This window comes from Rhinolophus sinicus, linkage group LG05, assembly GCF_036562045.2.
Source record: "Rhinolophus sinicus isolate RSC01 linkage group LG05, ASM3656204v1, whole genome shotgun sequence".
NCBI lineage: Eukaryota > Metazoa > Chordata > Mammalia > Chiroptera > Rhinolophidae > Rhinolophus > Rhinolophus sinicus.
The window spans coordinates 182,887,201-182,913,809 of NC_133755.1; the positions used below are offsets into that span (position 1 = coordinate 182,887,201).

The 26,609-nt window shown below is 41.6% G+C and overlaps 1 protein-coding gene across 24 annotated transcripts in view; it reads left to right on the top strand.

The window, feature by feature from the left end:
* AFDN (afadin, adherens junction formation factor) overlaps nucleotides 1–26,609 on the top strand; it is a 131,137-nt gene that overhangs the window by 24,584 nt on the left and 79,944 nt on the right. For 15 of the 24 annotated variants that reach the window (XM_074333846.1, XM_074333836.1, XM_074333835.1 and 12 more), the window contains exons 2-6: nucleotides 10,347–10,542; nucleotides 13,692–13,807; nucleotides 15,592–15,755; nucleotides 18,052–18,212; nucleotides 26,306–26,463. In XM_074333846.1, the coding sequence (XP_074189947.1) occupies nucleotides 10,347–10,542; nucleotides 13,692–13,807; nucleotides 15,592–15,755; nucleotides 18,052–18,212; nucleotides 26,306–26,463 (795 nt within the window). The remainder of the gene's footprint in view (nucleotides 1–10,346; nucleotides 10,543–13,691; nucleotides 13,808–15,591; nucleotides 15,756–18,051; nucleotides 18,213–26,305; nucleotides 26,464–26,609) is intronic. The other 9 variants (XM_074333834.1, XM_074333851.1, XM_074333848.1 and 6 more) reach the window with 3 other exon arrangements.

Sequence of the window (26,609 nt, forward strand, 5' to 3'; positions counted from 1 at the left end):
AATGTGAAGTTCAAGCACTGTTTTCTAAAATCACTTGGAAAAAAATGTTTTTTTCATATTCAATGGACTATTACGCAGCAATAAAAAAATGAAATCTTGCCGTTTGTGACAACATGGATGGACCTAGAGGGTATTGTGCTCAGTGAAATAAGTCAGAGAAAAACAAATACAAATGATTTCACGTCTATGTGGAATCTAAAAGTAAAATAAAAACAATACAGAAACAAGCTCATAGGTACAGAGAACAAACTAATGGTTGCCGGGGGCAAGGGGGAGATGGATGAAGTAGGTAAAGGGGACTAAGAGGTACAAACTTCCAGTTATAAAATAAGTAAGTCGCAGGGACGTAAAGTACAACATAGGGAATATAGTCAATAATATTGTAATAACTGGCATAGCAACAGACGGTTACTAGTCTTAATGTGGTGATCGTTTCACAGGGTATTTAAATGTTGAGTCGCTATGTTATACACTGAAACCAATATTGTATGTCAACTAATTGAAAATGGAAAAAAAAGAAATAGTGAAAAAAAATTTTTTTCTGTATGGTAATGTGACCAACTTGATATGTAGTTAGACATTAATTTCAGTTGGCTTAAAATTTTTAGTGATTTTTTTTTTTTTTTGGTTATAATTTAATTTTTATTATTTAAAATAATTACTACATGGTTCCAAAGTTGAACTAGGTAATAAAGTATACTTGGAAAGGCTTTGCTTCTGTCTTGAATACATTTTGGTTTATTCACTCATGGAAGGTTTCTTTTTGCAGATATGATCAAGTACGTGTATGTTTGTCTCCTGCCCCTTCGTATTAAAGATGCTTGCTGTGTAGTCTGCTGTGCTCCCTGCCTGTCTCACTGAGCTCTGTGTCTTGGGCACCGTGCCTTATCACAGCAGTAAGAGCTTCCTCATTCCCTTTCATGGCATCATTTATTATAGTAGATGCATGTCCGGAGTTCATCCAAGCAGCACCCCTTGCTGGATCGTCTCCAAACCCTTGCTTTTATAAACAGTGCTGCAGTGAACAACTTTTTGCATTAGGCATTTCAGATTTGTGCTAGTGTATGTATCTTTGGGATAGAGTCACAAAAGTAGGATTGCCTGTCAGAATGTATGTATATATGTAATTTTTGCCAAATATTGCCAAATTCAGCTCCTTGGTTACATGCCTTTTTTTTTTTTTTTTTTTTTTTTTTTTTGCCAGCCCCACAAATACAGTATGTTGTCAGACTTTCAGATTTTTACCAATTTGACTGTTGAGAAGCAGCATCTTATTATCTTCTTTTGAAGTCATTAGTGAGGTTGTCCATCCTTTTAAATATTTGAGTCATAATCATCGCTGTGAACTGCTTGTTGAGATTTTACTCCCATTTTTCAATGAGTTATTCGTCTTTTTCTTCTCAAATTTAGGAACTCTGTATATATTAGAGAGATTATGTTTCTTTCTATCATATAAGTTGGAAATGTGTTTTTCTTCAGTGTGTCGCTTGTCTTTGGACTTTGATTATTGTGTGCTTTTTTTGGCCAAATATAAGTTTATTTTTATGTAGTCACATTTATTAACATTTGTTTAATTTCTTTATGTTGAAATATATTTATATTTTTGTATGTTTTAATATATAATTTTTTTAAATGGATTTCCATAAAGTTATTACACAGTAAAAGTTTTAAAAGCGGTGTATAACCTATTTATACTGACACTGTTAAATGATGAACTTAAGGCTTTTCCTAGAAATGTTCTCTGAGATTGTGGTAAGACTGAAAAGGGGGTTGCGAAGCTATGTAATCCCATTTATAGGAACCAGTGTCTCTCAGTAGATAATAGTAATGTCATTTTGTGTGTGTGCGTGTGTGTGACAGAGAGAGTAGCGTTACCAGGTTTATAGATCAAGGAAATGGATTAGCCATAATGTATCTGGACTTTACCAAGGAATTCCGCAACGTCTTTCATAATATTCTTGTTTAAGGGCTAGATCTCAGTAGTTACATGAATTAGGAACCAGTTGATAAGTTGTACTCAAAGGCTGTTTAACCTGTTAGTACCAAGCTGGAGAAGTGTTTTTTGGTAGACTAACATGCAAATGACTCAAGAATTTTAATTTTACTAGAACCTAATTTGAATCAATATTGGTGGTCACCAAAAAGCTAATGTAATCGTAAATCGCACTAATTGCAGGTACAGTATTAGAATTAGAGTGTACTTGCAGCTCATCAGACATATCTGGAGTTTTGTGATTAGTTCTGAAAGCTGTTTCAGGCTAGGAGGATAGAACGTGACTGTTCAAGAGAGAAGAGAACAAAATAGTAAATGGAGTTGGAATTACGCCACAGAAAGAACAGTTGAAGGAACTAGATAGAGTTAGTGTTATTCTGAAGAGGTACCAGACTGGTTCTAAATCCATGGCTCTCCCCGGGACAGTTTTGTCCTCTGGGGCATATATGCAGATTTCTGGAGACATTTTTAGTTGTCACAGTTGGGTGGGTGCTACTGGCACCTAGCGTACACAGGCCAGGGACGTTCTAGGCATCCCACAATGCACAGCACGGCTCCCACAATAAAGAGTTAGTGTCGTAGTGCTGAGGTCGGGAAACTTTTCTTGATTGAAACCGGTTTAACTGAGGCCCATAGTGAGAAAAGAACCACATTTTACCTGGTAGCTCAGGGCATACACAGAAATAACTGGAATTAGAATTTTATGAGCCCGTACTTGTTCTGTTTCCTTACCCAGGTGCATTGTACCGTGTAGAAATCTAGTCTGCTCTATTCTATTTCATTAGTAAATGGGAAAAAATGATCATTCATAAGCCATGATTTGAACGTAGGTCTAAATGATACTAATGCTAAAATTAAGCCCAATTGGTAAAGCTGCATAAGATGAATTTTGCTTTGGTACACGGCAGTGCTGTCTAGCTATCGAGCTGTCCGAGAAGATGGACGTATTGCTTGGCTAGAGAGGGTCCCCAGCACTGCAGGGGGTACAGGGGTGCACGACTTGAGGTCTGTGAATAGATTTCATGGGGTCTTTGAACATGGATGAGAAAATAAATTACATCTCTATTTTCAGAAAACACATTTTTCTTAACCTCTAACTGAAATTTAGCATTTTCATCACGTACAAGTTTATACTCATATCTACTTCAGCGTTAGAGTTGGAGGAACCCACTCTAGATCTTATTTCATGTTGATAAAAAGCACATTTATTACTTGTGGGGACAGAGCCAGGAGAGCAGTTTCCAGGCGCTCGGCCTCACGTGGAAAGGTGCTCACTTGGGTAGTAAATGGCCACCAACTGGGATTGGATGGCCATCAGCTGTGGCTAGTTGGCCGTCAGCTGTAACCAGTGAGCCACTGGCCACTAATATAACTGCTGTGGCTACACTAGCAGCTAATGGGGGCTAGCAAGAAGATGGTGGCTGAGCTAGCAAGTGTGGATGGCGGTTAGCAAGTGAGGTTGGTTGGCAGAGAAGTGGACGGCGGGTTGCGGATCGTGTGGCTCCTGCTTCCTGTGTCTCCAGCCCAGCCACCAGTGAGACTATAGTGGTATGACTCCCCTACCTATGGCTCCGTGGGTGTTCCTTTTTGGCCTCACCATGTCCTGCGTTCTTGTGTGGGGAGCGGGACTAGAGACCCCGCATGAGTCCCTGCATGACATTACTATATCATATTTTAATAAATATTTTCATAATTGTACTTTAATGTAATTGTCCCCTATGTAATGCTTTGTATTTTGTTTTATGCACTTAGAATTTTTATTCTGAGAACAGACTTAGAGGCTTCACCAGACTTCAGAGGATCTGTGGCAAAATCAGTTATGATCTCTGGGCTAGACAGGTGGCTTTTTAGGGTTGTTTTCTAAAGCTGTACATCTGTACAAATGTAGTATTTAAAGATTAGAATACAGACATATTCTTTAATCACGAATGTGATAATTGCTCGTCGGGCAGGTTTAATGTATTATTTAATTGATCATCTTTCAAATCCCTAATATACGTATGTGTGATGGTCACGCAGATATGAAGATTCAAACCCTGGAAGAGGGCTGGGGGGAGGACGTTGCTTTCTGACCCCCCCATGGTGCTGACGGGGGTGGGGCAGATGTCGCACTCCATTGGAGTCTAGTGCAAAGCTCAGGTTTAACTTGCCTTGTTAACAAATGTTGAGCGGCTGAGAGCAGACAGTTGTTAAGTAGATAATGTTGGCAGTTATAACTGAAGCGTTTAAAAATGCTGGCTCGTCGGTTTTCACAGCAGACTGTTTTCTGCAGAGAATTTTTCTGTTTTATTTATAATGTTTAGATGTTTGGGTACTGGACGGATTTTTGTTCATAAAAAGGGAGATCTGCTTGTGTGTGTGTCTGTGTGTTTTGTATGTTTGTTAGTCCAGAAAACTCTTGCTCTTCCCCTGATGACTTATTTCCCATCTCCAATGACCTTGGGCTTCCTTAGCCTCTGTGAGCCCGCGTCGAGGTGTTAGAAGTGCTGTCGCTGGCCCACATTGAACAGGTGTGCGTGTGATGTTAGAGAGCATGCCTTTACTCTCAGGTAAAAGTACTGAATGGAATCATTTTATTACAAAGAGCAAATACACATGTGCAGGTGTAAACCCTTTCCTAGATGTGGGTCAGAGCAGCCCCCGCAGAGGGACGCAGCCTGCGGGGGCCGTACTGTCCTTGTTCGCTTGTGTTGAAACAGACTCAGCCAAGTTAAGCTCAGTCATGGGAGAGCTGGGATTTGAATTCAAGCCCAAGCTAAAGAGATGAAACTCTTCATCTGCACACTAATCATCTGAAAAAGTAGTTCTTTATAAAGCAAATTCATTTATTTAATTTTGTACAGAAAATTCTTTTATAGTTTGAGAAATCAGATGTTTATAAGGTAGCTGGTGCTGTTAGAAAACAATTTATATAAATGTTGAATCACTTGTTATACATCTGAAACTATTATAATATTATATGCCAACTGTAATTAAAAAATAAATTAATTTAAAAAGGAAAGACAAAAGAAACGAGGTTTATAGGAGCTCCCAATCCGTCGGAATAGAGAGTGGGAGGAAAGGTGGGGAAAGGTCCTTGGGAGCGGATGCCAAGGGATGAGTGAGCGAGCTGTGGCCGGCTGCAGATACTTGACAGTATTTCTTTAAGCTTTCAAAAGTATTGTTTGTGTTGTAAAAGTTTTAGGTAATGAAATGCCTATGATTTTAAAGATTATTCTTGAAGTACTAGCGTTTAAAAAATACTGTGTATACAAGACTCCAAAAACCTATATTCAAGGATTTCTTCTATCCTCTACCAAGACTACTAGCACTTAAATGTACTGTTTTTAACAAAATGAGTCAAATGGCTGTTGTCTAATTGGTCGTTTTATGTGCTAGTAACGTGTGTTTTTGAAGGCACAGCTGTACTTTCCTTACGATTTTGTACCTATTTTGGAGGCACCAGCATTAGGAATGGGGGAGAGGAAGCGAGTTTTGAAGTGGTCTGTCCTGTCAACCGCAGTTTCCTCCGTGGGAAGTTGGCTTGGTGATTACCTGTTTGAAGTTAGTGTTGTTTTGCTGCAGACTAGGAAATGGCTTTGAAATAAATGCTGAGTACAGTGAGAAGAAACGTGAGCGGGCCATGGCTGGCCTGTTTAAGCTGCAGAACAGATAGTTGTAATGAGCTAAAGGAGGTTGGGGTTGCCCTGGCGAGGATCTACTCCGGTGGATGAGAAGGCCAATTGATTGTCAGTGTCATTAGTGAGATATTGGTAAAATATTTTAAAGAAAATGCCATCTTTAGGTCTTCGCTCCGCTCGTTGGCTCTAGTATTTCATGTAGCCTTCCACCTTCTATGGGGTGTTTTGGTCTGTTGTATTCTTTATGATAAAAATTAAACTTTTTTTTCAGAGTTGTCAGCCAACCCCAAATAGTGTTCCATTTCTGTTGTAATTTTCATTAGTGATTATATTTCTCAGGGAAAAGTTTATGCAAAGGTAAATATATACCTTCAGGGGAAAAGAAACTTATTTTCCTCTCAGGAAAACAACCATTAAGGAAAGGAAACAGGTGATTGCTGTGTTGCCTTTCCTTCCCTTTGAATTAAGGTCCTGAGATTAGCATGTAGCACTGACTGGACCCATTAAAGGGACTGTCCGACCTGCTCCAGACCCACTTCTTTCTGAAAATGCGCTGCTAGCAATTGGCACTTCACTTAGAGTTTTTTATTTTAGATGTTCTTTTCTCTTGGGTGATTTGTATAACCAACACGAAGGAAGGGAGGTCTTTTGTTTTTGTTTCTGTTTGTTTTTCTAAGGAAACATTTGTCTTTGTAAAATTATAACTCCATTGGCTTCGTCATTATTAGAATATTAGCCCTGTTACTGAGACTTCATGGCTGTTTCTTAGAAATGTAAAGCTTTGTTTTCCAGAGTTCTTACCAGTTGAGAACAGATAACCACACCTGGAAGAGTTGAATGTTGTTACTGGAATGCTTTTCTTTCTATGTGTGAAGCATCCTATTAGAGACTGAGGGAGGGAGGGCCTACTGTAGTGAATACAAGCAGTTTCCTCGTCCCAGACAAGCTGTGGTCTAGTAGGAGAGACGGAAGGGAAGACCGTCTCAGGTAGTGGAGCGCTTGCTGTGCCCGGTGATGGCTCACATGGAGTTATACAGTTTTACTCCTCAAAACAAGCTTGTTTGAGGAAATGGGCGCTCAATAGATGTTACATAACTCGCTCAGAGGTACAGCTGTTGAAATGCCAGCTTGCTCTGTCCTGCTGCAAACCCCCAGGCTTCTCCACTGCGGGAGGAGTGGACAGGCTCCCCGAGCAGCAGTAACGAGTCTGATGAGGCGCTTGCTCCTGGCGTGGAGTGAGCCTGGCTGGATTCCAGCCGGTCTTTGTCTCGCGACACCTGTGTCTGAAGGCCAGCGCTGTCTGGGTGGGCGATCCGTCCCGGCAAGTCCCCGACCTCTGCACTTCACATTTCTTGCTCTATTCATCCATCTGTTTGTTTCTTCTGGAACTCCTCTTGTACCTGTTCTGACAAATAAATCAATAAAATTAGTATCAAACTCCCTTCAGACGATGAAGTGACTGTTGAAGACGAGGCCCTGGAGAGAGCGTGGTGGTTTAAAAGTTCTGGTTCTGGGCTCAGGGAATGCTGGCCGGCATGACAGCCTCACTCCTTAGCAAGCTCTGTGATCGCAGCGGGTGCGCTTTCCTGCTTTGCACCTTAGTTTTCTTTGTGCCTGCACAGAGGGAATGATAGTACCTAACTCTTAGTTTGGGGGATTAAATGCTGAACTCTTAGTATCTTTAATATATGTTAGTTACAATTATTGTTTGTTAGTTTGGTTACTACACACCCAATTTTTAGGTTCAGGAGCTTGGTTTTATCAGTCTTTTCAGATTTGGTAAAATTTTGTGGACGTAACCAGCCAAACTTATGATTAGCTGAATAACTAAACAATACTAATCTATTAATTTATTAAGGAAATATCCTAGTGACAGCTCTGCTCAGGTATAGGAATACCTGTGAGGTTAAGGCAACCAGGCAAACTAAGTTAGTTATTTATTATCTCTTATTTAGTGCAAATGAAGTCATACCATAGGTAGTTTTTATAGGCTGCTTTAGTCAGGCCTGCTGGAATAGCATAGACATGTTACTTCTCTGGGGCCCCTGCAGCTCTGTGCTTGGGTTTATTCCCCCCACCCCAAGTAGCTCTACTTTTCATGGAAGGTCAGCAGCCGAACCACATCAATAATGAAGGTTTTATATTTGCAGTTTCCTTCTTACCAGTGAAGGGTAGTAACGCACATGGAAGGGTTTTCGTGAGGATGGTGAAGGCTGTTGTCCTGTCCTTTCCATGCTCGCCTTTGTCAGGTCGCTCTTGACTTTCCTTTGTGTCCTTGCTCAGGGGCGTTCCCTGCAGCCACAGGCCGTGTGTCTGTGGCTTTAACATCTGGTAGTTTGGAATTATTTGTTGACAATTCTCAGCGAAACTGGTGCTTTCGTGTTTTTTGGGACCCATTGTTACATCTACCATGTTCCGCTGAAAATAAGACCTAACTTGAAAAGAAGCCCTAGCATGATTTTTCAGGATGCTCGTAATATAAAATAAGCCCTCCCATATTTTCCCCAAATAAGACCGGGTCTTATATTAATTTTTGCTCCAGAAAATGCATTAGGGCTTATTTTATAGTACAGGCATCCTGCAAAATCATGCTACGGCTTCTTTTCCGGTTAGGTCTTATTTTTGGGGAAACACGTTGCTGTTTTATGCTCCTCACAGGTGATGTAAAATGAGTCTGTTGATAAAATGATTGCGAACGAGAAGTTAACGTGCCCTTTTGGTCGAACGAGCTTACTCTGAGGGTGGGCCTTCAGAGGAGCCGGGTGGTTTTGCCAGCTAACATTTGAGACTGTTAGGTGTGATAATACAAACGTGATTCAGATAGCGGGGAACATCAGAGTCGGGGGACAAAAACAGGACTCCCATAGAAGAACTTAGGTTTATGTAAGTCAGTTGCTAGAATACGTTTTGTTTTCTAGACTGCTGGTTTAGGGGCCCCCAGAGGACGCAGTGGACAGAGACGGAAGCTGGAGTGGGAGGACTTGAGTGGTTACGGGGGGGGGGGGGGGCCTGGGGCACAGGCCCGGCACAGCGTGAGTGTTTGAGTAAGGAACTAACACGTATGTACAGTTTTATAGTGTAAGAGCATCTTGCACATTCATTGTTAATGTAGCTACAGTTTTTAGGATTGCTGGAGTGACAGATGGGAGCATTTAAAAAGGTATCAGCTGGACTTTCTTTGCCACTTGACCCAGGCTGGACAAAGAGGCAGTTCATAGGATTTTGAGCAGAGCAGGACTCCTGCTCATACAGCTTTCATCTTGCTAACTCATTACACTTCCTCAGACGTCACCCCATAACCAGGGCCCTACTTCACCCGGAGTCTGTGATTCAGTGGTGCTTCTCCAATACACACGCTCACCTCGGTATTTTTTCTGGGCCAGTGGGAAATGGGAGGGTGCGCTGCTTAGTGGTCAGAGCGTGGGTCAGCGCAGGAAAGCTCAGAGACTAGAAATGTGCCTTGTCTCTTTTTCTGATTTAACTTTCATACAGCTCATGCTATTAACCCTGTCCTAATATCCCATTTTCCTTGCTTTTCTTCGAATAAATAAATACTTGTCAGATCATAATTATCAGTGAAGAATAGGCTAGTGCATGGGGGGAAACGGAGAAAAGCTTAACTGATGGGCTTGGGTGCCGTGGTACAGATTTGACGTCTGAGAGACTAGAAAGCTGTAGAAAAGAGGAACGCTAAGGAATGACGTGACCTGACCTAGTTTTAATGAGATCTTGGGTGGCTCCTGGATCTATTTTGATGATGGAGCGACTTGGTGTGTTAGTGTGGAGGCTGAGAGAGGAGAAGCACTGAAGGTGACTGCGGCCGAGCAGCTCGAGGCAGCGAGTCACCTGGGAGTTAGCAATGTTCCCTGAGGTTTCGTTGGGAGTAGTGCTTTTTTCTGTGCTCAAGGAAATACTGGGTACACAGGAACTGTGGCCCTCATGCCTCACATCCCCAGATAAAGTGTCACCCAGCAGGCAGAAAGCAGGTTGTCTCCGATTCAGCGGTTCCCAGCCTGTGGGATAGGAACCACCGTGTCTTAGGTTGTATGGCAGAGGGCCTTGTGGTAGGATTCTTTTGACTGGAGTTACATTGTATTTTTCTCTAGAAGTAAGGTTTTAAGAATAGTCTAAATTGCATTTGTTGATTTTGGGCAAGTTCCAATTATAGTCTTCAAAGTTAAGAGTTTCAATTATTCACATGATGGCAGGAGTGAGGCCAGTATTTCCTTTTTGCTGTGAGAGTCACCCCATTATAATCTCACCTGGATGGCAACTCAGGGACAGGTGACACGGGCTGTCGAGTTCATTGGCTCTGGGTTTTAGTGCTGAATTTGCCACATATCTGCTTGAGCAGGAGAGTCAAACTTTGTGAATCTTAATGACCAAATCTTGAAAATAGGGTTTAATAATAATAGTACCTACTTGACTGGGTTGTTGTAAAGGCGGAATAAAATAATGCATATCCACGTGTACCTGACAATTGCTGGAGAATCAATAAATGTGGTTGTTATTAACATCTGCTCTCCGGACACTGTCTTACAAGACAAGGAAGGAAAAGCAATTGTATGTAGTTTGTCCCAAATCCCATGTTTCTTAGTTTCTGTCTCAGATGTTTAAGGCAATAAAACATTCTGAAAAGGGGTACATAGCCTTTTTCATTTATTACTGTTATAAAAAGTGAATCTTTTTAGAATGTTGTTTTTCCAAAAATGCATCATTGTGTTTTCTTTCAGGACTTGGAGTTCCATGGAGTGATGAGGTTTTACTTTCAAGATAAAGCAGCGGGAAACTTCGCAACGAAGTGTATCCGGGTCTCCAGCACCGCCACCACGCAGGACGTGATCGAGACACTGGCAGAGAAGTTCCGGCCTGATATGCGGATGCTGTCCTCTCCCAAGTACTCCCTCTACGAAGTGCACGTCAGTGGAGGTCAGTGTGTGTCCGCAGGCAGCTGCCTCGCCATCCCTGCCCGGGCGCCTGACTCCTGCCGCGTCCTCGGGAGAGGCTGGGGCGCAGTGCACAGGTCGGCCAGGACGTGGCAGGTCTGGGAAGTCAGTCCTGAGTCTCCAGCACCTGTGTTTGTTGGGCGTTAGAAAGACTGTGTTAATGTTATGTATGCTTATTTCTCCTAAGGTGAGTAGCGTGGCATTTCCTAATTAAAATTATCCAACAGATCTCGGTGTCACATGCATTGATAACACAGTAGTATGTTACTTGCTTTTGGAGAGATAGTCCATGTAACTCTTATGTGTAGATTATAATATTACAGTTAATTATAACCCAGTTAAATATATGAGTGTGAATCATCAGTCTCACTGTAATTTATGATGTAAAACAGCGTATTTTTATTATTCTTTGGAAGGATAATTAGGGTATCTGAAGGAAACTCATATGTAGTTAGTAATTTCTCCTTGTTCTTATGTTTGACATTTTTGAAAATATCCTATATCTGTATCAAATGACAATTTAAGTTGGGCTCATTAGAAATGTAGGAATTTATAAATTTTTATGAGTGCTTTAGAAATGTTGAGTCACCTGTAAAAAGTCTAATTAATACAGCAAATAAAAGATTATACTGTAGCACAAACCCAAACTGAATACCTGTTAAGTTCCATCCACAACTCCTTTTTGAACATTATTATTATAGTTATTATTTGACTTCAGAAATATAGCTTTCTTTGTACTTTTGAAATTGGGCTAAATTTTTTGGTAATGTGTGGATTTGAGTATGACCAAACACTTTCTCCCGGGAGTGTATACGGTAGCTGGGGTTGCTTACTGTTCAATTAAGGTCATGAGGGTGTCACTCACCTACAGAAATAATACCCAAGCTAAATTGGGTGATAGCCTCAAGTTTGGATGGTTTTCTGAGGTTGGTTTTTCCTTTACCTTTACCTCAGAATCTTTGTATATGGGTTACACGCAGGAAGACAATCTCTCAGTTCTAGCCCTTTTTCTGTCTGCATTGTTTTGGTAATTTGAATACCCCTAGTGAAATCTTTGCAATAATATGATGGCAAGATTGGAATTTTAAATCTAAAAACAATGATTTTGATTTTTTTAAATAACTGTTTCCTTTATATTTTCTTTACTCGGTTTGTTTTTAATTAAAAAGTGAAATATGTTATTTGTGAGGAGGTGAAAACAATAGAGGTGTGTAAAGAAGGAAATGGCCTCTTCCCCTGGCTGTGAGTGGCCCACCGGCGACAGTCTGACTCTCAGCTTCCACACCGTGTGTCGTGTCGGACGGAGCGGTGCGTCCCCCTGGACCTCACAGCTGAGGAAAGCCTTGCCTTCCGAGTGTTTCTCAGTCTGTTTCAGGGCTTAGTGTGTCAGGGGTTTTTGAATGGCTCTTCTTGCCAAAGGCCGTAAGTATCTGGCACTTCATTTTATTGAGTAGCTAGAGTCAGGCAAGTTAGTAAGTATTTACACGCTAACAAGGTTGTGGCTGTTTGAAAAAATAGTACGCATCAAATGAAAGGAAAACTCCAGTTTCCATTCCGTTCTCATCACAAGACTCCCTGTGATGGGCTGTGTGCCTCTGCGCCCTGCCCAGCTCCTGGCTGCAGGCAACGCTCACCACGGTGCTTTGGGGCGGTGCTTGTTGTTGTTTACAGCCGGTGGACCGCGTGGGGGGCTGCCTGGGGCCAGCGCCATAGTCCCACAGGGAGAAGGGTTCCCTGGGAATTTGGAGCACCCCCTCCGTGAGCTCCACGGGGCTCAATTCTGGGTCCCCACCTGTGCTTCCACCGCCAAGGCAGCCACTGTTGTCCTTTTTGGACGTTGGGATTCCTTGTGAAATCAGTGGCAGGAGAAAACGGATGCTGCTGTTTGAAAACCACGTGAGAACCACTGAGGCAGGCAGAGATGTCTTACAGTGTAAAGGTGCAGCAGGACCTTGACTGTATTTCCATTGAATAGTTAGGCCCAGTGCTTTAGAATACTTCATCCTTGTTTTTGTTTTATGATTTAGACTTATTTGTTCTTAATATTAGATGTCAAAAAAAAAAAAACACCCTGTAAGGATTTTTATTTAGTACAAACTTTGCAACAAGAATAACTCAGTAATTTTGGTTTGTAGCAGAATTTCAAATTTCTTGATTCAATCACTGACTTATTACTGTTGATTTTCATTTCTCATATTTTCAGTAGATAAAATAATAATTTAGAATTTGTTATTTTTGTATGCTGATAATTAACATTACTGTTTACATACTTGTACAGTATTTACTAAAAGCCTCTATAGGTCTGTCTGTCTTTTGAATTTAAATTTTAACTCTTGCTTCCTTTACCACAGGAATTCTTTAGCAGCCCGCACTGCCTTCTGTGTTTGCTGCCCCCATTTTAGCACATCCTACATAGTTACCTGGAGGATAATCTCCGCCACCTGTAGGCTCCTAGTGTGCGGGCTCTGGGGGCCCCTCCGTGGGCTGCCACGTTCCCATCAGTGCCCGGAGGCTTGAGCGATTTCTAGGGAGGAAGGAAGTATGACACTGAGCTGAGCACTGCTCCTGACCAGGAAAGGGGAGGTGAGGGGTAAGGGGCCATCGTACAGAGGATCCGATGTACGGCGCTAGAAAGAAGAGTGCAGTAATCGCTTCTGAGCCTGGTGAGGGCGCGTCCTTGCCATCCTTGGTGACATGAGCATGAGAAGGAGAAGCTCATGACTAATTGGAACTTCCGTGATATATTAACATTATTCCCTTATTTTCCTGTTGCAGCTGAGATCATTTGAGTTACAGGAGCAGGATTATAGCAATGTCCTGTATCCTTTCTTTTTTCCTATAGTTTGCGTGCATGTCTCTTATTTTCCCAATTAAATTCTAAATGTGAGGAGACTGTCCCCGGTCAGTGTCTGACCCTGGATGCATGGTACTCACCATATACTAGTGACAGAATATTGAATTGATTATTAAAACTCTCATTTACCATTTTGAATTATATGTCAGTCTATCAGGAAGTACTTGAGGTAATAAGGTATTTTATGTCTATAAAATTAAATGCATTATCTAATTGTTGTATTAGTTAGAGCCATTAAATAACCATAGCTTAATTTATTTTTGTTTCATGTTTTGAAGAAGAAAGAAGATTGGATATAGATGAGAAACCGCTGGTTGTGCAGTTGAATTGGAATAAAGATGATCGAGAGGGGAGATTTGTCCTTAAGAATGAGAACGATGCCGTCCCTCCTAAGGTACGGGTGGGCGCTGCGCATCTGCTGCGCGTCTGCTGCGCGTCTGCTGCGCGTCTGCTGCACGTCTGCTGTGGTTGGGTTGCCTGACAAGCGCAGACTGGGTTAGTGGGGAGGGAGCCGGGCCACCTTGCGGCTCCTCTTCCTCAGCTGCTCTTTGACCTTCCTCCCCGAAAAGGATGGAAAAGTAGCCCAGCCTCTCCCTGCTTCATCCTTTTTTGCCCAAGAATCCCAAATATTGCTTCTTACTTTTTCAGTTATGTCAGCTTCAGTTACTAAGAGATTTAATGATCAAGTAATAGCTCCAGTTACCCCCCCACATTATAAAATCATAATAAGTTTGAATGAGAATCAGAAGGGAAAATAAAACTGTAATAACCTATTTATGTCTGAACTTTCAGATACAACTTAATAAGATACATTTCAAACCTTTTTCGTATTTTATGTGTAAAGTTAGGAATTAATGAGCTTTCTTAGGTTTCTTTGGATGGTGATATAATAGAGTGATTCTAAAGCTTTCTCAGGTGGTGGGATGTCTGGAATCCCTGTGCTACTGTTCTTTTTATGTGGAATACTACAATATTGATATACTTTGAAAAAAACTGGAATTCTGTGTCAAATCAAGTGGCATCTTACATGAACATTCATTATTGATAAGTGACGGCAAATGCAAAGGTTAAGGACATTTTGACAAATATCTTCTATTTTTTTTTCCCCAACACCTTGGGAAAAGACGAAAAGACCAGCAGCAGAAAAGTTTCGTTTTGTTTGTGGGATGTCAGTGTTCCCTGTTGAAGAGCCCTGGTGTATAAGTGTATCCTGGGCCTTACTTGTTCCTGTGCTATAGTGACGTATTGGGTTTGCAGTGAGCAGCAAGTATATATAAATAGGAATGGCTGTCCTCTTTGTTCTTTTTTTTTTTTGTCTTCTTTTTTGCTGTCCACGTTTTATTTCATTTCTGACCACAGTGTCAGTGGATGTGCCTTTCCATGGCCCACACATCCTCACTGATGTGTGCTAGAACTCTTCCTCGGGTCAGGAAGCTGCCGAAGCAGCTGGCAACGGAAATGGAAGTGCTGACGTCATGTAACACAGAAGGCAGTGCTCTTTCCCAATAAAATAACCGTTTAAAATTTTTTTTCTTGATTCTCGACTAGTTAACCTATTGAGATATACAAAAAATAATTTGTCTCTGTCATCTGCTGGCAGGCCATGTTATAAATGAAGAATAAAGAAGCAAATAGACAAGATCTGGAAAAGAAATGAAAAGTATTTGCACAGACTATACTTATAACTTTGCTTTATTAAAAGCCAATTTATTATGACTACTCTTAACATTTCTTTTGAAGTTAAAAAATCTCTAAAGTAGATAATGATTTCAGTGCATAGGTATTTCCATGTTTTCATTAGTTTTTTTTAAATTTAGACTTACGTAAGTTATTTGGATTTTTATTTATTGAAAATCAGATTTCATGATTCTCACTCCAGTTGTCTCAGTGGATTTAGTTTTTTATTTGCCTGCTGTTACTTATTAGTTTTGAATGGTGATGTTACTTATACACAGTGAAATGCACAGGTATTGACTGTATAATTTATTAAGATTTGATAAATATGGTCATGTGGCTGTCAGCCCAGGTACAGGGAAAGAGCATTTCCACCCCACACCTTTCCCTGCTCCAGTAGCTTTGCTGTTGGCTGTGGCCTGTGGGCTGAAGGGAGCTAAGCCAGAGAGGAGCTGTAGTGATTCTGTGTCGTCGCCAGCACAGTGATAATGTTACTTTCATCAGAAGGCTCAGAGCAACGGACCTGAAAAGCAGGAAAAGGAAGGTGTTATCCAGAACTTCAAGAGAACGCTCTCAAAGAAAGAGAAGAAGGAGAAAAAGAAGAGAGAAAAGGAAGCAATGAGACAGGCATCTGATAAAGATGATAGACCTTTCCAAGGGCATGACATGTAAGTTAACTTGGGTGTACTCTGGCTTCTGTGTCGGGATGTACGCGTCGTCTCTCTACTTGCTAATCTGGTTAGCAACATTGTTTTTCCTGAGCAGCCTGTGGATGTCAGTGTTCCTTCTTCGCCTGGCCTTGCTTTCATTTCTGCTTTTCTGGTCCTTAAGGCAGCAGTGGTTTCTTATGTACCTCACATGTGCTTAACTATGATCAGAGATTGTCCAGACCAGCGAGAAGGGCAGCTGTTCCCTTTGAGGTTCAAATGCACCATCTCGTTCACTCCAGCCTGACCACCTCCCATTCCTTATTTGTTCCCCCCAGCCTGTGCTACATGTACTTCCTGGGTCAAAACATTGGAGCTTCTAACCTCAGAGCCGAGGGATAAGGGAAACCATTGCCTTTTCATTATAACAGAAAAGAGACATAAGAAGAAATTAGCCTTTCCCTCCCTTATGTGGGAGTCTTCAGATCTGAAGTTAGCTTTGTCAGTTTTCAGTTTAGTTAGTTCATTTAATTACCCATATGCTTAGGGCTCTCACTTACCTTGGCGTTGACTGCACAATAGTCTGTACACTACTGTTCTGTTGTTGAAATAACAGGCAATCATTTAGAAAGTGAGAATCTGTGGACTTGCCAGTAGGGGAAGAGGAGTCACCTGTCATCACATGAGCCAAAGATGGCTGTGGTTCGTTTTTGCTGCACAAAATACATGCTTCATATGTTTATGTAGAGTTTTTAAATAGAAATAAGGTCACCGTCTTTTAAAACTAGAACGTTTCACATGACATTTTTCCACTTACATGTATACATATATATATGTATACACTTTATATTTCACATAAATATATAGTCGCAAATATATGTTCACAAAAACATATTAAGTAATTTAAATGACTGAAGTATTCTGTGTATATTTTTTTCATAATTTGGTAGCCGGCCCTTTCTGTGCACTTGTAGGTGGTTTACAGGCGTTGGGTACTGTGAGTAACAGCCCAGTGAGCGCTTGTTCCGCAGCTGCCTGGCTGTTCCCTTAGGACCTGTCTGAGAGGGGTGGCGGGCGCCAGTCTGATGCTTCCTTGCCAGATCATCCTTAGAAAAGTCGTCCCCAGCCCTCTCATGTCCTCGTACGCTGTTGGGTTTTACAGAGCAGTATACTGTCTCCACAGCATGGAGTACTATATTGAATAAATGGAATTTATTTTATCATTAACAAGGTAGGAGTCTTTCTACATGTTCATTAACTATTTAAATTCTTCTGTTGTGATGACCTCTTCAAGTCTTTTTCATTTTTGATTGATTCTGTGTTCTGTATGTGTTGAGGATATTAACCCTTTGTCAGTGAATGATGTTTGCTGTCGAGTGGAATTGGAGCCCATTTTAGGTTCACAGTGGCTTTAGGTATTAATCTGTTAGGCAGTGGTGCCGATGGAATGAACATGAACTCTCGAGTATAGCATTACGTAGTAAAGCTCTGTTGAGTGTAGTAGTTAGACGAGAGAAAGAATTTGTGTTACATGTATTGCTTACATGTGAAAAATACAAAGAAGAGTTTAAAGCTTAGGCTACAGTTTGTTTCATCAATTCAAATTATGGGTGATCTGTTATTTCTGTTAAGAAAACTAGCTACTTAAAATGAGTTAAGTTGCTCAACTCGATTGACTCAAAGCTTGGCTGATTTTTAATTAAATTATTTTTGTGATTAAGAATATCACTTAAAGTATCGTTATCAAACGTCAAGTTTATCAATCTTAGTATTTAATATTCAGCTCATCATTCTGTACAGTTGACTCCTCATCTTACAAACCACTGGAGCAATTTCCTTTTGAAAATTTAGCTTCAAGTAAGTGAACATTGGTAAATCTTTTAGTTAAAAAATCATGCTGTTTGCGTTCTTCAAGATTTACTATACTATTAAGACTTTTACTAAATTAAAGTATATTCAGTCTTTCTTGTAGTTGGAATGTTGTGTCACTCATTTGATCTGTTTTAGGATAACGGTGGAAATTACTGAAATTGTAATTTATACATTTGCCTTTAGCTTTATTAATATACAATAATTAAAGTATATAAACTCACTATAAAATTTTAACTATAAATTTCTGCTTAGTTCAGTCTTAGTTTGTATCGAGAGAAACTTTATTCTTTATCCACGGTAATTAGCGCATGGTAAATAGTACATGACAGACCTATGTGGGTACAGATGTAGCCCCGAAACATCTGCCATTTTGATTTTTGTACAATTACAATGTAACTTCTACTACAAAATTTTAAAAATTTTGCTGGTGTCTTTTTTCTTACAGTGAGAATTCTCGGCTGGCTGCCGAGGTTTACAAAGACATGCCTGAGACCAGCTTTACCAGAACGATTTCTAACCCCGAGGTGGTTATGAAACGGCGCAGGCAGCAGAAACTGGAGAAGAGAATGCAGGAATTTCGGAGCTCAGATGGGCGACCTGATTCAGGTCCATGTTTCCGATTGTTTTCTGTTACATTTGTTGTAGAGGGCACTACTTTGTTACACTTCTTATTGAATCAGGAGGCCTTGCTTTAGTTAAGTTAATGCGTGAGCCGGCTGTTAACAGATGTATCCTATGTGTCTGGTGCAAAAGCATTGTTGGCTTAAGTATAAGTTCTGTTCACGGAGAGATATGTCTAGTTACATAATTTCACCCTGGATGGCTCTTCTTTTGTTAATTCTGGAAAATTTCAAATATATACAGAAGAAGAGAGAAAGATACAAGGAACTCCCATGTACTTATGAAGTTTTCATAATTAATAACTCATATTTCATCTCTGCTCTTACATATGTTGCTGCCATTCCTATTTTGAAGCAAACCCCAAATTTCTCATTATTTCATTTGTAAGTATTTTGATATATTTTCCTGTAAGGTAAAGCTTCTTCAAAAACAAAACAAACCACAGGATCATTATCACATACAAAAGAATTGACAATTCCTTAATATCATCAAATACCGAGTCGTTCGGATTTTCCTCATTGTGTCAGATAATTCTTGATCTCAGTTGATTAATACGTCTTTTTATGTCTTTCATTCTAAAATCCCCATTGCTTTTATTTTACCTCCCAGTTTGCTTAATCCTTGGTCTGTTTTAGCGAAAACGTAGGTGGCTTTGTACATTTTGCTGACTATAATATATCCTGTGGTGCCGTTTACCATTTTTTCCTCCTGTTTCTCCATTTCCTTGATTAGATAGAGGTACAGGTTTGGGTTATTTTGGGGGAAAGGGTGGGACAGAAATACTTACCTTGGTATCATAGGCGAGCAATGGTTTGGAAAAAATTGTAATGGATTTAAAACTTCTCACTGTATACCCGGCTGTTCAAGTTATCGTCCTTCTGGTTCTTGATGTGTCACTTTGAGCAAGTGTGTGTGTGTGTGTGTGTGTGTGTGTGGGGGGGCTCTTCCAGCTGGCACTCGAGTCTTTGAGATGGCCCCCGTGGTCCTGGAGAGCTTTCCTGTGTGAAGAGGTTCTGTCCGAGGCTCCCCCTGTGCATTTCCTGCCCCACACTAGGAGCCCCACGCCTTTGGGTGGGACAAGCATCTGGTCGCCCCGCGCTTTTGCTGCACAGCCCACTGAGTGGACGGAGCTAGGCAGTGCCTTTTTATTACTACTTTGGTTTTAGAAAATCGGGGTATCATTTTTCCTTCCAATAAATTTGTTTCTTCCTAACAACAACCTAATTATTTGCTTTTTCCTATAATACGTAGTAATAATATCAAAATAAATATAATGCTAATACAGTAGTAGTACTAACAACATGATACTGAAAACATTTTAAGCTTTTTGTGAAATTTTTGTTTGTGAATATATCCACAAGGCTATACTGTCAAATTGTATAATTGATTCCTGTCTGTACGGCTGTATACCAGTATTGATTTCTACTTAGGTTGATTTATTTTGCTTTTGATGTTAGAGGTTTGCTTCTTTAAAATCCAGTGTCCTTTAATAGTTTCTAAGTCAAATCTACAAAACGGTATATTTAGAGAAGTCTGGCTTTTTGTCCCTGTCAGTTCCTTTAATTCATTGGCAGCACTCTATACACTTTTGCCCTACCTTGTTTTTCCCATTTACCAGCATCTTCTGCAGATTATTCTGTCCTCCTGAGGGACGAGACTTAAAGCACATGACTTTACTACTTGATCTATAAATTGGTTTTGTATATGTTTAGCTATTTGACATAAAGCTTTTATTTATAATGAACCTATAATTGTATTCAGTGAGGACAATACTTGTTATAAAGTTACTAATTATAGTTTTACTTGTGAAAAAATAGCATGATCATTTGAATTTTTTTTAAAAAAATCATTGTACAAGAGGGCTATATCACTGATCCAGCCTTTCCTAAAAATTTCTGACCTAATCTGTCATCAACTCTGTTGTCCTTTTATGATGTCACGTTTAGCTGCTTACGAATTGGACATCATCATGTTGCATCCTGTATCCTGTTAGCTTGCTTACTAGTTTTAGAGTTTTGAATGTTGGGATGGGCAGCGTTTCTATAAAGCCTCATGTAAAACAGTGTGGGTTGGGAAGGATTGCTTAGTTGTGGGCCCTTTTCTGGAATCCAGGCCTGAGTGGCCGGGTGTCACTCCCCATCAGATCGTGCTTCGGACTGTAATCCAGTCCACGCCTGTGGCAGGTTAGACCCATCAACAGGAAGCTGTGTTTACACTCATGTTACGTTCGCGGGAACGGCGTTAGTAGTCTCTCTTGTCTTGTCGCTATTGGTGAGCTAGTCTGTGCACCCTGGCTCTAAAATACGTGGTCACTTCACCTTGCCACCATGACAATTTGCCCATGACCTCCTTGCTTTGGAGCTTATGCAGCATGTTATGTTCCAGTGGGTGTTCCATGCCAGGCAGCCGCTAGTTGCGATGTAAGCTGCCTCCCAAAACTTACTTGCCACCGTAGCATCACCAGTTTATTTTGACCCTCTAAGCCAGGGGTGTCGAAACTTTTTTCAACGGTTTTCACCAAGGGCCATATGCGGTAAAATACTCAAACAGCCGGGCCACTCACTTGAGGTGAAGTACGTATTGCCTCACCTGGTTTATTTAAGTAAACTAAATATATTTTTGGAATTTGCTGCAGGCCAATTAACAATGGATTGCGGACCACAATTGGCCTGCAGGCCGCAGTTTTGACACCCCTGCTCAAAGCCCTTCTCACTGAACCTTCATTATATATTTCACGGGAATTGTGGTATCAGTGACTCAGATGAGGAGAATGAGAGACTTCCTAGTTCCATAAGTAATCTATACTTTTGATACCCAGGTTTTTATTTTGCTTATATATCCTGTCTTGTTCAAGGATTTGCAATAACTTACAAACATATGCACTAAAAAGAAAATACCGTGTTTCCCTGAAAATAAGACCGAGCCTGACAATCAACTCTAATGCGTCTTTTGGAGCAAAAATTAACATAAGACCCAGTCTTATTTTACTATATTATATAATATAAGACCGGATCTTATATTAATTTTTGCTCCATAAAACGCATTAGAGTTTTTGTCTGGCTCTGTCTTATTTTCGGGGAAACAGGGTAAGGAGGAAGGTGAGAAAATACAACGATAAAGAAGAAGAAAGCTGGTAAACATTGTAGAAAGGACAAGACGAATGCTTATTGATACCTGCCATGTGCTAACCACAGACCGAGTGGAAGGGCTCTGTGTGTCCTAGGAAGGCGTTTGGCAGTGTGACTGAGATGGTAACTGCTTTCTGATTCCTAGAGAAGTAATCACGTGTGGGCTCGGGGTGAGTCAGGATAAAGATGGACATAGTGTGGAGGCTCAAGCTTTGTAAGTAACTTAAAGTATTATAAGAAGTATGTTTCTAATGTGGATTAGGACGCACCATTTCTATGAATTAAGATAAAACAGGAAACCCTCTGTGTCCCTTCAAGCCAGGCTCCCAGACACCCATATTTATTTTATCACCATTGGGGGTGCTTTGATGGAAAAGTTTGGTATGATCTGTTAATAAGCTGCTGAAGAGTTTTACGCTGGGGATTTAGAAAGCCTAAGCTTCAAGTCTGGAGAGACTACTGTCTCCAGCATGGAGGATGGACTTGAAGGAATTGTGGGTGAAGGAGGCGCCCGCTGTGAGTCCTGCGCAGTCTTTGACCTCAGGCACGGACGGTGGGCCGTCAGCTGAGAAAGCATGGAAGGATATGTGAGGTGAATGGCCAGGAACTGCTACCAGACTGGTTTTCCCGAGGAGGGAGCATTCAGGGTGACGCCTGCTTTCAGCTGGGAGATGCTGATGGACTGTGGAAGGAAAGAACCTTGGGAGTGAGAGCCAGTTTCATTCACGCGTGTCGTGGGAGGTGCTGGCGTCTGGGGTCTCATCCCGAGTACGGGTCAGCAGTCAGGTGCAGAGAGGTTGGGGAGGGATCCGTGGTCGGCAGGAAGGTTACAGGTAACACAGACAGTTAAGGAGGCCGTTGTCCAGGAGGCAAAGGAAACAACTCCAGAGAATTAGATCGGAGACGGCAGGACATCCGAGAAGCAGAGCTGTCTATTGAAGGGGATGGTTGGGGCGGAAGGAAACCTGAGCAACTAGATTATGTTAGCAGAGTAGCTGTTTATGGTGAATATTAAGGAAGTCAAATATAAGTTAAAGTGTTTCATTTTTAATAAATATCTTGGAAAATACAGCTTTATAACCTACTGTAGCAATTAACGTAGCTATTAGTCTGGTAAAGATTATGACAGCTGGTCTGTTACTTCCCTGTCCCCTAAGCCCATGGTTGATTCTCCAAGATCTGATGACATAACTTACATGTATCTGTCTAACTCACTCCACAGCTGGTCAGACATCGTAACTTGTAACACATTTTGGCTCTGGAGTTTGTGTTTTTAATACTCAGGTATATTATATTCACTTTGTGATATCTTCGAAGTAGAATTGACCCCAATTGCCCAATTAATTGATTTGCGGTCATGGTTTTTTATTGCGGGGACTTGCATGAACAGAATCGTGAGAGACTTAGGGAGTCTGTCGTTCTTGTGCCTCATTGTTCCCATGGACGGCCTTGGGAGCAGCGGAGCCTTCCGACGTGGACCCGGTGTCCTGTGAGCTTCCATTGGCTGCTGTGCAGACCGGGGTGAGGATCATAATCCCCCCTTCAAATGAGAACCGGAGCATATTTGTACAAATAGGTTTTAGGCCATAGCAGGAGTTTGTAAATGTTAGCTTCTGTTCTCTCTCTAGTGCCTTAGCAAATTGGGAGGTATGCATCTTTGTTATGACAGTTCCATGGTATTATGCTCATAAACTAAAAACCTTGTCAATCAGATTGTATCCATTTATTGCTTTTTTTAAATCAAAATGCCGTAACACTCATTATACTAAAACCAAGTCAAGTTTTAAATAGATGTTCTAAAACATTTGAATAGATGATGGAAGTAATACCATCCAATAGCTGAATTCATTTGGCCACATAAGTATGAATTTTACAGCTATGTCATCATGCTGTGACTTTTAGAAAAAGTGCCGCTCAAAATAAAATTATCTGTAGGAACCATACTGATTTCTTTCATGACTGTCTGATAAACCCTGTCGTTGCATGTTTTCAGACCAAATAGCCTTTCCTCCTCTATGGTCTGTCCCTTTGGGGTTGCAGAGTCCTTGTGTAGGCTTTGAGCAGATGTGAATTTTAGAAAAATGGTTTCTGACCATTTGCATGTCTCTGTAGCCGTCGAGATGGGGGTACAAGTCCATCGCTTCAGCTTTTAAAGCAGAAGGTCGAGTTGGCTCTGTGCTTGTTGAATGTGTAAGGCACATAGGTGTTACCTCAGCCTACAAAATTATTTCCACTGATTCTCCTGCACATGTTTTTCTTACCGATTACTTCACATCTGTGTTTGGCAGGGGAGTGTAATTAATCCCGATGCACACATTTCAGGGCGCGGGCTCCCTGCTGGCCTGTTGTCCCTCTGCCACCACTCCTTCCCCGGAAGCCAGCGTCCCGGGGCATTTCACCCACCTCCCCACACACGCTCTGCCTCCCCCCCCCGCCCCCCCCCACGTACCTGTGCACACACAGCTGAAAGCGTCCCGGTGCTTCCTCCATCCACTGCAGGACATCTCATCGCAGGGTCTTGGTTTCAGCCAGTGTCTGCCTGCGCCTCCCTGTTCGCACCTCAGCCTGCCCGCCCTGGCCGGCGACCGCAGCCGGACTTCCCCAGGCGCGGCTGGACTGGCACTTGCTAGTCCTGTGCCCAGAAAGCTCTTTAGGTGTCATGCAGCCCAGCTGCTTATCGTTCAGGGATCATGACAGATGGTGGCCCTTCAGAGAGGCCTTTACCAGCCATCCAAGGTAGGATGCTGTATTTTTCAACATGGACCACTGTCTTCAGTTTTATTTGTGCTCCTGTTAGTCTCACCCCCAGCACCCCACAACTGGAATGTAAGCTGTTTGAAGGCAGGGTCACTGACTTGGTCATTGCTGTGTCCTCAGCAGTAGACAGTGGGGCCCTCGAGCTGCGGGAGTTTGCACGTGGTCAGATGTGTTGACAGCCTGGCCCCTGGTCTGAATCAGCAGGTCTGCACTACAAGTCAATGTGGACTGGCTGGTTTCTTAAAAGACCAACATTATTTTCCTGTGAGTCAAGTGGTCAAAATGCAATTTGTGCCAGACTTGTTGAAAAAGAGAATATAAGAAATATTCAGTAGCCAGAATACCTGCATTAGAATTAAGAGGCAAGGAGTCACGGAAATTTAGAATGTGCTTCAGGAGATCCGCAGCTCTTTTAGTCTAGCTCTTTTAAGTTGCAGACGAGAAAGGAGAAAGCTTACCCCAGGTCACAGGCAGCAAAGGGGATGTGAGGTCTTGCTTCACTTCCCTGGTATTCTTACAGCTGTACTTACAATGTTAGTTAGGGCTTATAAATCTTAGGTCATAGGTGGAAAGCAAATTATGATACCAAAAGTGACAATTAAGATCACGAACTTGTTGCAACAATGTTGCTACCCTTTTTGATATCAGAGGGATTATTCATTATGAATTTGTACCAACTGGACAGTTAACCAAGTTTACTATTTGGAAGTGCTGAAAAGGCTGCGTGAAGAAGTTAGACAACCTGAACGTTTTGCCAACAGTTTTTGGCTCTTGCATCACGACAATGCACCAGCTCACACAGCACTGTCTGTGAGGGAGTTTTTAGCCAGTAAACAAATAACTGTATTGGAACAGCCTCCCTACCCACCTGATCTGGCCCCCAATGACTTCTTTCTTTACCCAAAGATAAAGGAAATATTGAAAGGAAGACGTTTTGATGACATTCAGGACATCAAGGGTAATACTATGACAGCTCTGATGGCCATGCCAGAAAAAGAGTTCCAAAATTGCTTTGAAGTGTGGACTAAGTGCTGGCATCGGTGCAGAGCTTCCCAAGGGGAGTACGTGGAAGGTGACCTTGGTGATATTTAGCAATGAGGTGTATAGCACGTCTTCTAGGATGAGTTCACGAACTTAATTGTCCAACCTCGTATACATACCATAGGATTCCATCAAAATGTGTATACAAACAAAAAAGAAAACCTCAGGATATCCACATCACTCTGCTCTGGTTGATTTTTTTTTTTTTTTTTTTTAATTGGGGAAGGGATACAGGACTTCATTGGGGAACAGTGTGTACTTCCAGGACTTTTTTTCCAAGTCAAGTTGTTGTCCTTTCAGTCTTAGTTGTGGAGGGCGCAGCTCAGTTCCATGTCCAGTTGCTGTTGTTAGTTGCAGGGGCGTAGCCCACCATCCCTTGCAGGACTGGAGGAATCAAACTGGCAACCTTGTGGTTGAGAGCCCTCTGGCCCATGTGGGAATCGAACCGGCAGCCTTCGGACTTAGGAGCAGGGAGCTCTAACCGGTTGAGCCACCGGGCCGACCCTGCTCTGGTTGATTTTCCCCAAATTAGACCACAGCTAGAAGTGCCATTCTGGTATGCATCGCCTGGAAGGAAAAATGAGCCCCGTCCTGTACTGTCAGGTGCTTGCGGGACATCTTAGGATTCGAGCACCTTAGGTCTCCTGGCGCCTAGCTCAGTTTTTTACATTGAACTTATTCAGTGGGGTTAATATTTAACTTTACCAGTGTTTTTAAGTTTCAGATAGATGATCAGTAAGTAGAGAAAATGGTGAAATAAGTATATAACCATGTACAAGTGTGTGTAAGGAAAGGGGAAAGCAGTTGAAGAAAGAGCAGTACTGTCAACAGATTCTAGAGTTTCTTCCTCTTCACCCATTACCCATAGTGGTAGTCAGTTCATCGTTACGCACACTTCTTCATCTGGAAGAGAGGAAGAGAGGACAGAAGTCTTTGTCACATAGGATGCCCACTGGAGCAAGGTGTCACGAGATGAACAGGTTGCTGCTGGTGCATGCCACGTAACGGGAGGGGAAGATGGCGTCGTGTACACCCATCTTTGCATGCGCTGCAGCTGAAATTCAGCTGTCCTTTTCTTAGGTGATGGAAACGGTAGCTGTCGCTGTTAGTGGGTAAATAAAGTTGTGCTCAAAGACATCTCGTGTTTTTCAGGTGGGACACTGAGGATTTATGCAGATAGTTTAAAACCAAATATCCCCTATAAGACCATCCTGCTGTCTACTACGGACCCTGCGGACTTTGCAGTGGCTGAAGCTTTGGAGAAGTACGGTCTGGAAAAAGAAAACCCTAAGGATTACTGTATTGCCCGGGTAAGCGACTGTCGAGTTGGTACCGGAGGGTAACTGTTAACATTTTGATACATATCATTCCAGTTGTTATTTTGCATATATAGGTAACTTTATTTTAGTAAAATCTGCTTTAATGTGTTCTTACAGCTTTTACTAAGATACGTCAT